Source organism: Camellia sinensis, chromosome 4 (assembly GCF_055761805.1).
Source record: "Camellia sinensis isolate YWXY chromosome 4, ASM5576180v1, whole genome shotgun sequence".
Classification (NCBI taxonomy): domain Eukaryota; kingdom Viridiplantae; phylum Streptophyta; class Magnoliopsida; order Ericales; family Theaceae; genus Camellia; species Camellia sinensis.
The window spans coordinates 33607524-33619732 of NC_138964.1; the positions used below are offsets into that span (position 1 = coordinate 33607524).

At 37.9% G+C, this 12209-nt stretch overlaps 1 protein-coding gene across 1 annotated transcript; it reads left to right on the forward strand.

Annotated features, from left to right (window-relative positions):
• Positions 1-9741: 9741 nt before the first annotated feature.
• Positions 9742-11875, forward strand: LOC145823673 (secreted RxLR effector protein 161-like). Its single transcript, XM_082923176.1, has 3 exons — positions 9742-10035; positions 10394-10563; positions 11842-11875. The coding sequence occupies exons 1-3, from the start codon at positions 9742-9744 to the stop codon at positions 11873-11875; spliced, it is 498 nt and encodes a 165-aa protein (XP_082779302.1).
• The last annotated feature ends 334 nt before the right edge of the window (positions 11876-12209 follow it).

A 12209-nucleotide genomic window follows, 5' to 3' on the forward strand; every position in this document is an offset into this window, starting at 1 on the left:
TCAGCAACTTTGCCCCAGAAGGGAAACTGACCATGAGCATGGTTACAGATGCTTTATTTAGTGATGAGGCAAGAAAGAAAGAAATGGGTGGAGATTAATCCCATGTCCTTGTCACAGAAAATAAAAGCAGAGGCAGAGACAGGGGCAGGGGAAGAAGCAAAAGTAGAGGACGCAGCAGAGGAAGATCTCAAGACAGAGGGAAATCCAGAGAAGGTACGAGCTGGCCAAGGTTCAAATGTTACCATTGTGGCCAGGAGGGTCACATAAAGAAGTATTGTTATGCCTTGAAGGGAGAACAAAAACAAGGCAATAGACAGCCAAAGACCGAAGATGGGAACACTGCAGTTACTGTCTCAGAGGATATTGCATTATTCTCTGTTGAAGAAGAAGAATGCCTCCATATGTCAGACAACGACACCGAGTGGGTGGTAGATACAGCAGCTTCCTACCACGCTACATACCAGAAAGAGTTCTTCAGTACGTACCAAGCTGGAGATTTTGGTACAGTGAAGATGGGTAACTCCAGTTTTTCGAAGATTGTGGGAATTGGTGATGTTCGCATCCAAACCAAAGTTGGGTGCACGATGGTGTTGAAAGATGTCAGGCATGTTCCCGATTTATGCTTGAATCTTATCTCAGGGATAGCCTTAGATCGATAAGGCTATGAGAACTACTTCGGGAAAGGCATATGGAAGTTGAAAAAGGGATCTCTCGTGGTAGCCAAAGGACAGGCAATTGGCACACTATACAAGACTTATGTGGAGGTGAATTCAGATAGCCTCAATGTAGCAGAAGATGAGGCATCACCAAATTTGTGGCACAAAAGGCTGGGTCACATGAGTGAGAAAGGGTTGCAGATTTTGGCAAAGAAGTCACTTATTCCATTTGCCAAAGATGCAAAATTAAATCCTTGTGACAACTGCTTGTTTGGAAGTATCATAGAGTCGTTTTCCATTCATCATCCAGAAGACAATCAGAGTTGTTGAGCATAGTATACTCTGATGTTTGCGGTCCCATAGAAGTGGAATCTTTGGGTGGTAGAAAATACTTCCTGACGTTCATTGATGATGCATCACGGAAGGTATGGGTTTATGTCTTAAAGACCAAAGCTGAGGTGTTCCAGCATTTTCAGACATTCCATGCTATGGTAGAAAGGGAGACCGGAAAGAAACTGAAGTGTCTCCGAACAGACAATGGAGGCGAGTACACGTCAAACGAATTTGAAGCCTACTGTGCTGCTCACGGCATCCGGCATGAGAAGACTGTTCCTGGAACCCCACAACACAATGAATCGAACCATTGTGGAGAAGGTCAGATGTATGCTCAAAATGGCAAAGCTGCCGAAGCCATTTTGGGGAGAAGCTGTTCGTGTTGCTTGCTATTTGATCAACAGATCGCCATCAGTTCCACTGAATTTTCAGATTCCAGAAGAAGTATGGTTTGGAAGGAAGATTTCTTACTCTCACTTGAGAGTGTTTGGGTGCAAAGCATTTGCACATGTATCCAAGGAGCACAGACAGAAGCTGGATGACAAAGCCACTCTATGCATCTTTATTGGCTATGGAGATGAAGAATTTGGATACAGATTGTGGGATCCGAAAAACAAGAACGTCATTCGAAGCCGAGATGTGGTGTTTCAAGAAGGCCAGACCTTCGAAGACTTTGGGCAACCAGCCAAACCCAAATTTGATGATGTTTCAGAAATTATTCCAAACCCTGCACCATCACAGCATGCCACTGATGAAGAAGAGTTACCGCAGCATGCAGTCAATGATGTAGAGTTGCAGGATGGATTTCTAGAAGAAGAAGATCTAGAAGCAGAGGGTGTTGAGCAGGGGGAGCCACAACCCCCTCTACCAGAGACTGTTGGTCCACAGTTACGAAGATTAACAAGAGAGTTTAAGCCGTCAACCAAATACCTTATTTCTGAGTATATTTTGCTTACCGATGAGGGGGAGCCAGAAAGTTCTCAAGAAGTTCAAAATCATAAGGAGAAGAGTAGCTGGCAGCAAGCTATGCAAGAAGAGATGCAATCCTTGCAGAAGAATCAGACTTATGATTTGGTGAAACTTTCCCAGGGTCGAAAAGCATTGCAGAACAAATGGGTGTTCAAGTTGAAGAAAGATGGCAGCGGAAAGCTAGTCAAGTATAAGGCTCGATTGGTTGTCAAAGGTTTTGGGCAGAAGAAAGGTATTGATTTTGATGAAATCTTCTCGCCAGTTGTGAAAATGACATCCATTCGAGTAGTTTTGGGACTAGCAGCTACTTTGAATTTGGAACTTGAACAAATGGATGTGAAGACGACATTTCTCCATGGTGATCTGAAGGAAGAAATTTACATGGAGCAGCCAGAAGGTTTTGAAGTCAAAGGGAAAGAAAACTTAGTCTACAGATTGAAGAAGAGTCTCTACGGCTTCAAACAAGCGCCGAGACAGTGGTACAAGAAGTTTGACTCATTCATGGTAGGTCATGAGTACAAAAGAACTGCTGTAGACCAGTGTGTTTATGTCAGGAAATTTCCCGGTGGAAACTTTATCATACTTCTGCTCTATGTTGATGACATGTTGATCGTTGGACAAGATGCCACAACAATTAGATCACTGAAGAAGGAGTTATCACAATCCTTTGACATGAAGGACCTAGGCCCTGCACGGCAAATTTTGGGCATGAAAATTGTGCGTGATAGGAAAGCCAAGAAGTTGTGGCTGTCATAGGAGAAGTACGTTGAACGAGTGATTGAGAAGTTCAACATGAAAGATGCCAAGCCAGTCAGTACTCCGCTGGCTAATCATTTCAAACTGAGCAAGAACTCTTGTCCCTCCTCTACGAAGGAAAGACAAGAGATAAAGGCGATTCCCTACTCATCTGCTGTAGGAGTTTGATGTATGCAATGGTGTCCACCTGACCAGATATTGCTCATGCGGTTGGAGTTGTAAGTAGATTCCTTTCCAATCCAGGAAAAGAGCATTGGGAAGCAGTCAAGTGGATTCTGAGGTACCTCAAGGGTACAACAAAAATGTGTTTGTGCTTTAGAGATGCTAAACCAGTCTTGGAAGGCTATACTGATTCAGATATGGTAGGCGATCTTGATGGTAGGAAATCTACATCAAGATTTCTGTTCACTTTCGCAGGGGGAGCTGTGTCTTGGCAGTCCAAGCTGCAGAAGTGTGTTGTTTTATCCACAACCGAGGCAGAGTATATTGCCGCAGCGGAAGTCGGGAAAGAAATGTTGTGGTTAAAACGGTTTCTCCAAGAGTTGGGATTAAAGCAAGAAAAGTTCACGATACACTGTGATAGCCAGAGTGCCATAGACCTGAGCAAGAATTCAATGTACCATTCTCGCACAAAACACATTGATGTTCGGTATCATTGGATACGTGAAGTGATGGACAAGCAGTTATTGGAACTAATCAAGATCCACACAGATAAGAATCCAGCTAACATGCTTACAAAGGTGGTCTCGAGAGACAAACTCGAAATCTGCAGAGACATTGCAGGGATGAACTTCAAGTGAGAAGTCAGTCATGTATGTGGGTATGGAGGGGGAGAATTGTTGTTCCAACCCACATGCATGCAAAACCATGCATCAAAGAAGATGGCATAGTAAGACTTCCACCTCAAGAGAAGTGAAAGTCTGAGCTGGGCATCTGCTCTCCCTTTCCTTCCCGCTGTTGCCTCTGTTGATTTTTACCATTCACCATTAAAGAGGGTTAAAATTTTTTGGTGGGTTGGTGTATCTCTCTCTTCCACTCTTTGTGTATAAATAGAGACGGGAGGGAGAGGATGTATTGCATCAGAAATTGGAAAGTGAGAGCTGTGAGTTGAGTGAGTTTCATCTCCTCCTCTGTATTTGTATTTTGCTCCATTTTAGTGAAAAATTCTCATTTCTGTCCGTGAATGTAGGCATTGGGCCGAACCACGTAAATATTGTGTTCTCTGTGTGTGTGAGATAATTTTTCTGGGTGTGTTTGATCCTAACACTCGCATAGTCTGAAGTTCTTTCAAAACAGTTTGCATGGTACCATGGATTTGGTCAAAGATGGACTCGTGACGAGAAAGGATTTTGCTGACTTCATTGTGAAATTCAGCGTTGCTTTTAGCCTGTGTGTCCATGTAACCTGGCTCTGATACCAAATAATATGTAATTTGTATATGAACAGCAAGTGAATGGCCAAGAAGAATAATAACAGCGGCTGAGAAAAGGGAAGAAGTTTGGGATTATAAAACTCTACATTTTATTCCATAGTTCTCAGGCTATTTATAAGCCAAATGAGAACACTAGCTACACGAAAATAACAACTGAAACAATAATGCAGAAGGTTGGGCACAAAATGTGGAAGTAGTTACACCCCTTTATTGAAAAGAAACTACAACTTAAATCCTATTCTTGAGGTAGAGGTTGCTGAGACCTATTCTCATGCATGACCTATTCTCATGTCAAAATAATGAACATATTAGAAAATTGTCTTCTATTCTTGAAAAATAAAATTAAAACAATGCCTACAATGCAATTTTTGGACTATTTTAACAAAGTATTTCTTTTTGTGTGTGCGTACGTGCGCGCTTGCGAAATAGCCTGTTTTGAGGAATAATTTTAAACTATGTTAAGAGTTCTACCCAAAAAAAAAATTGAATTAAATCATGAATTCAGTTAGTAAACCAAAATTGAAAATGAAAATAAAGAAACAAAAGTAATACTTACGCATTTCAATTACAGTAGTTAGTAATAATTTGTGTTTTAATTGTTGGAATTTTGATAAATGCTTGTGTACAACAATATGTTAATTTGTATTGGGAAGTGTGGACCTTGACAAATACTGATCACTGGGCTCTCGATCCGATAGGGGTTCAGATTTGAATTTTTTTGGATACTTTGGTTATTTTTTTTGTTACTTTTGCATTGTCTTAATGTCTATGCTTATATAAATGAGGGGCACCTCTTGTATTTTGTAAATGAGTTGTAATTCTTTTAAGATAATAGTGAAACTACAATGACTGTGAACATAACCCTATTCTGAAGTGAATCAAGTAAATCTTTTTTGTTTTTGTGTGTGTACGTGATTGATTCAATTGGTATTCTTTTTCTTAATTGTTATTTCATGTCTCATCGATCTTGGTTGAGGATTGTAAATTTTCAAATTTGTTGTTTTAATTTTCAACTTTGATGCCTTCCTATAAATTGCAATAATAAATTAATTTTTGTTTCCTAATAAATTTATTAATAATATCACTTTTAAGCTTGTGATGCTTTGAGTCTAGATATGCAGCATCAAGAGAAAGAGTTTTTGTCGATTATTAGAAAAATCAAATTTACCTAAAATTAAATTTTAAACATAATTTGTGCATAGCACGAATATAAACTAATTTTATATCTATTTGCGTAACTTGTTTTTGTCTTGCTAATTTTTAGCGTTACTTTGGCTAGGATCAGTTTAGATGGCAAATGTTGGCCTACAAAATCAACTTTATTCTCACAAGTGTTATATGTGCATACAAAATTCATTATGAGTTGTTTTGGGAATTTGGTTAAAAGTTAATTTTTGACTTTTAGCCTATTTTAGGTCACATCACTTTTCTACTTTTTTATACTTTTTTTTTTAAAAATCATAAAGAGTTAAAAGGTCAGCTTTTAATGAACTTCCTAAAATAAGCCTATATCTTTAATAAACTTCTATATATTTTTTAATTTTCTCTATTACTCGCATTTCATACGACATTAGAGATGAAAAAAAATCTGTGAAATACTTTTAGTAATATACATCAACCATACTAAACTTGATTTTGTTTTTTTGTTTTTTTGTTTTTTTTTTAAATAATGATTTTGTTAGGTTTTTGTAATTAGCAATCCCGTTTGACAAAACTCCTTTTAATTGTAATTTTATTTGCTCTTTTGTTTCAGTAAGGATGTGAGTGTTTAGATGCGAATCCAATCCAAATTGTGCAATGCAGAGGAGCTTGAGACTTTTATGTTTGACACTTCGCTAATTATGTATGGGCTCGACAGGCAACGCTTCCGAAGCCAAAGTTGTTTGACTGCTTGAGCGGTCATTTGTGTGCTCGAGCGGTCAATAGCATCATCCAGTATTTTTGCAAAGCAGATTGAACTTCTGAGAAAATCCATTTTGTGTTCAAGCGGTGGAGTCTTGGCTCAAGCGTGTTGGGCTGGTGGACCCTAATAAGTACTATTCACTCAACCCTACTGTTCACTCAAATGCTAGGTTTAATGGGGGGGGTGGGTGGGTACTTTTGTAATGCCTATGTGTTTCCGTGTAACCCTAATTCTATACTTATAAATAGATAAGAGGGCGCCTCTTTTAGGTTGAGAGAGTTGTATTTTTTCTGATCATAGTGAAAACCGTAGCAGCCATGGACGTAACCCGATTTTGGGGTGAACCACGTAAATTCTTGTGTTTTTGTGTGTGTGATTTGTTTGATTTGTTAATTTCTTTCTTGTTTGTTATTTCGTGTCTCACGGATTTTGGTTAAGAAGGGTCAATTCCTAAAAACTGGTAGCAGAGCATTGGTTCAAGTGGGGGCAATGACTATATACGAAAAGGTTAGAATTAATAAATTCAATGGCATAGATTTCGGATTTTGGAAGATGCAGATTGAAGACTATCTGCATCAGAAAAAATCATATGAGCCCCTTTTAGGGACGAAACCAGAAAAGATGAAGGATGATGAGTGGACTCTTCTTGATCCCCTAGCGCTAGGTGTTATTCCGCTAACATTGTCTCGTAACATTGAGTTTAACATAGTAAAGGAGGAGACTACAGCGGGTCTTATGCACTCTCAAACATGTATGAAAAACCCTTTGCCTCAAATAAAGTTTATTTGATGCGTAGATTGTTTAATCTGAGAAAGACAGAAGGTGCTTCAGTGGCTAAGCATCTGAATGAATTCAATATTATGGTAACACAATTGAGTTCTGTATCTATCGAATTTGATGATGAGGTTAGAGTTTTTATTCTTCTATCTAGTTTGCAAAAAGTTGGAATGGTACTGTAACAACAGTGAGTCATTCTTCGGGAATAGAAAAATTGAATTACAATGATATTTGAGATTTAATTCTGAGTGAAGAAATTTGCAGAAGGAATTAGGGGAAACATCAGGTTCTGCCCTGAATACAGAAGCTAGAGGAAGATAAATAGGAAAAAACCCGAACCGCAATAGATCAAAATCCAAACACAGAAGTAAGTCAAGAACTAGAAAGGGACGGAGTTGCTGGAACTGTGAAAAGAAGGGACATCTAAAAGGAGATTGTCCGACATTGAATAAGAACGAAGGTAATCAAAATCAAAAGTCTGATAATGCTGTAACAGAGAAGATTTATGATGCTTTGATCTTGAGTATTGACAGCCCTCTTGAATCTTGGATTTTAGATTTTGGGGCATCATTCCATTCTACTTCACAGAAGGAAATCAAGGACAATTTAATTGGTGGTGATTTCGGGAAGGTTTATCTGGCTGATGATGAACCTTTGAAGATTGTGGGTAAAGGGGATATAATAATCAGGTTGCCAAACGGATTTGTTTAGAAGATACAGAATGTCAGACATGTGCCTGGTTTGAAAAAACACTTGATTTCTGTTGGACAACTTAATGATAAAGGTCATGTTATAACCTTTATGGGTGGTTTGTGGAAAATCACCAAAAGAGCCATGGCTGTTGGTTGTGGTCAAAAAGAAGACACCATTTACATGATTACAAACAATAGGGATGAAGTAGTAGTTTCTGGTGAGAAGGAAGACTCAAATCTGTGGTACCAAAGGCTTGGGCATATGAGTCAAAAAGAGATGAAGGTACTTGTATCTAAGGGGAAACTGTCAGATTTGAAATCGGTGGACATTGACTTTTGTGAGGATTGTATATTCGATAAACAAAAGAAGGTCAGTTTTTCAAGGGATGACAGGAAACCGAAGTTAGAAAAATTAGAGTTGGTTCATACAGATGTGTGGGGACCTGCACCAGTTTCATCTTTTGGAGGATCATTATATTATGTTACTTTTATCGACGACTCAATGAGAAAGGTATGTGTTTATTTTCTGAAACATAAATCTGAAGTTTGTACTACTTTTAAGAAGTGGAAAGCCTTGGTGAAGATTGAAACAGGTTTGAAAATTAAGTGCTTGAGATTAGATAATGAAGGGGAATATTATGACAATGAGCTCAAGAAATATTGTTTAGAAAGTGGATTTAGAATGGAGAAGGTTGTTTGAAAGACACCTCAACAGAATGGCGTTGCAGAATGCATGAATAGAACTCTGAATGAACGTACTAGAAGTACAAGGATACATGCCGGATTACCAAAGTTGTTTTGGGTAGATGCAGTTAACACTGCACCATATCTAATTAACTGTGGTCCATCTATTCCATTGGATGGAGAGTTACCAGAAGAAGTTTGGAGCGGTAAAGAGGTAAAACTTTTTTTTTTTTTAAAGGTATTTGGTTGTGTTTCATATGTGCATATAGATTTTGCTGATAGAAGTAAACTTGATCCGAAATCTAATAAATGTACTTTTATTGGGTATGGCATTGACCAATTTGGTTATCGGTTTTGGGATGATAAAAATCGAAAAATAATTAGAAGTAGAGATGTCATATTTATTAAGAAAGTAATGTATAAGGATATAGATAAGTCTACATCTGAATCTGAATCTGTTACTTGTCATGAGCATGTTGAGTTAGAGAAGATTAGTGAGAATGAATTGAATAGTAGGATTCAGAATAATCCTGAAAATCTTATTCCGCAAACTGAGCCACATACTCCTACTCCTAAGTTGAGACGGCCAGAAAGAGAGTCTAAACCTACATAGTGTTGGTCTCATCTTTACATTATTTGTTGTTGTTTGATGGAGGTGAACCCGAAAGTTATGATGAGGCTTTGCAGGTTGATGATTCAATCAAGTGGGAGTCAGCTATACAGGATGAAATGGATTCACTCATGGCAAGCCTGACATGGGAGTTGACTAAATTACCAGTGGATAAGAAAGCTTTGCACACCAAGTGGGTTGACAGGGTCAAACAGAAACATGATGGGAGTAAACGCTACAAGGCCAGATTGGTTGCAAAGGGATTTCAGCAAAAGGAAGGGGTTGACTACACTGAAATTTTCTCTCCAGTTGTGAAGTTGACCACTATTAGATTGGTGCTAGGAATTGTGGTTGCTGAAGATTTGTATCTTGAGCAGATGGATGTGAAGACGACTTTTCTCCATGGTGATTTGGAGGAGGAAATTTACATGAAGCAAACACAAGGTTTCTTGGCACGTAGCAAAAAGGAGTTTGTATGCAAACTTTGAAAAAGCTTATATGGCTTGAAACAGGCCCCATGGCAATGGTACAAGAAGTTTGATGGGTTTATGTGTAACAACGGTTTTACAAGATGTCAGGCAGATCATTGCTCTTATTTCAAGAGGTTTGACAAAAGTTATATTATTTTGCTCTTATATGTTGATGATATGCTTATCGCATGATCTAGCATTGAAGAGATAAAAAGATTACAGAAACTTTTGTTCAACCAATTTGAGATGAAGGATCTCGGAGTTGCAAACAGAATCCTTGGTATGAGGATTCATAGGGACAAGGCAAATAGTACTTTGAAGTTGTCACATGCTGAGTATGTCAAGAAAGTTCTCAAGAGGTTTAGCATGGATGGTGCAAAACTAGTGAGCACTCCATTGGCTAGCTACTTCAGACTTACTAAAGAGCAGTCTCCGAGGACTGAAGAAGAGTAGGATTACATGGAATGTGCTCCATATGCTCCAGCTATCAGTAGCATAATGTATGCTATGGTTTGTACTAGACTAGACATTACACATGCAGTGGGAGTAGTTAGTAGGTACATGAGTAATCTAGGCAAGCAACATTGGAAGGCAGTGAAGTGGATCCTTAGATACTTGAGTGGTACTGCAGACATGGCACTTTGTTTCAGACAAACCGGCATTGGGTTACATAGTTATGTTGATGCAGACTTGGCTGGTGATATGGATAACAGAAAGAGTACTACTGGTTATGTTACATTGGGTGGTACAACAGTGAGTTGGATTTAGAAGATTGTGGCCCTTTCTACATCAGAGGCTGAGTATGTTACTATTACTAAAGCTCGGAAGGAGATGACCTGGTTACAGAATTTCCTTGTAGAGTTGGGTAAAACGCAAGAGATAAGTATTTTGCATAGTGACGGTCAAAGTGTTATTCATCTTGCAAAGAATTCGGCTTTTCATTTTAGGACGAAACACATTCAGCTGCGATACCATTTCATTCATTCATTTGTAGATGATGGAGTCTTGCCTCTTGAGAAGATCCAAGGCAGTAAGAATGCAGCAGACATGTTGAGCAAGACAGTCACCATTAACAAACTGAAGTTGTGTGCAACTTCAATTGGCCTTTAAGATTAATGAAGAAAGATCGAATTGTTGTGGTGTTCCTTTATGTGATAAAGATGATGAAGAGCTTGTGCGATCAGGTTTCAAGTGGGAGATTGTTAGGTCGGTGGACCCTGATAAGTACTGTTCACTCAACCCTATTGTTCGATCAAACATTGGGTCCAATACGGGGTTTGGGTATTTTTGTAATTCCGATGTGCTTCCGTATAACCCTAATTCTATACTTATAAATAGATAGGGGGGCGCCTTTTTTAGATTAAGATAGAGTTGTATTTTTTTTTTATCATAGTGAAAATCGCAGCAGTCGTGGACGTAATCCTATTTTGGGGTGAATCACGTAAATCATTGTGTTCTTGTGTGTGTGATTTATTTGATTCGTTAATTTCTTTCTTGTGTGTTATTTCGTGTCTCACCGATCTTGGTTAGGAAGGGTTAATTCCTAACAAAACGATGGATACACGTTTTAGTGAGTTTGCTCGATTGATGAAATGGTAGCTTGAGCGTCTTCGTGATTCAATTTACTATAAAGCACGTCGTTTGCTATTTTAGTGTTTAAGCTATCCAAATTCTGGGAGAGCAAAACTACCAAAGTTTTCTATATTGGAGGGATTTTTTAATGAGTGTTTTCCTTGATGATTTGAGAGTGATCAATGGATCTATGAACTTCATATTAACATCCTCAAGGGGTATGTTTGTTTTTTATTTTATTCACAAAAGAGAGAAGCGTTTTTCGGTGAATTATGAAAAACTTGGGCCTAAAACTTTGGTAGATTCTAGAATGGCTCATCGTCGTAGATTTTACATCGGCATTGTAAATTCAATGTTGGGCAAGACAATTCCGAGGTAAAGAATGTGGTGGAAGAGGCACATTGAGATCAGTTCAATTTTGGTATAAATTCGCTAGGTAATTGATAGCATTCTTGTGTGATTCATGTTTTTGGCTTCTTAGTGGATTGTTTTGTAACTTTTGTCCGTGATTTTTGTATTACAATTGAAAGCGCTCCAATTATGATTTTTTCACGTTAAATCGTTGTGTCTATTTGTTTTTGATTATTTGATTGAGATTGCTATTCTTTATTTAAAATTGAAATATAATCACAAATCAATATTTCAAAAATTTTAGATTTTTTCAAACTTAAATTTACACCATCTACTTTCATGTAAGCATGGACATATGTCAGACTAGGCTTCAAATATTTCTTTCCAAATCTACCCACAATTATACATGGGTCGAAAATAATTGCCAATCTTGTGCCCTAAACTAGTCAATCATGTGAATGAGCACATTAACAACTTGTGCCCTGAACTAGTTTTCTTGATTATGAACATAGCAGTGTGCCAATTTAAAGATGATTTTGATATTGAAACTATTTAAGCTTTGGAGGCCTAGAACTTGTGCATTAAACTAATTTAGTTTTTATTTTTTTTATTTTTATTATTATTTATTTTATGTAGGATATCTTGGGTCAGCTTTCGTATATCAGACTAAATTTTTACAACTTGAGCAAGCTTTCCAAGATAGATTTTCTACGGTCCGTGACCTCAAGAGTTTTTTTTATGTTGATTAGAAGAATCAACCTAAAACTTAAAAGGAGTAGACTCCTAAACCCCAATGTCTCAATCTACTAGGCGAACCCTTAAAAGTTCTAAACTAGTTTTCAATCCCAAGTTTTACAATTGCGGGCTTCGTCAATTTCATGATTCCATTCCACTCGTTCACTTAATTGGGCTCTCAATAATTATTTAAAAGGCTGAATTGATAATAAATTTGAGGTTAAAAATCAAGCCCTAAACTAGTTTTTTACTATATCCTTCTATGGTTT

Coding starts and splice junctions, on each gene's coding strand:
- LOC145823673 (XM_082923176.1), top strand. CDS start 9,742: ATGGAATGTGCTCCATATGCTCCAGCTATCAGTAGCATAATGTATGCT. Junction 10,036..10,393: donor TTACATTGGGTGGTACAACA/GTGAGTTGGATT, acceptor TTGGCCTTTAAG/ATTAATGAAGAAAGATCGAA. Junction 10,564..11,841: donor GGGTCCAATACGGGGTTTGG/GTATTTTTGTAA, acceptor TATTTTATGTAG/GATATCTTGGGTCAGCTTTC.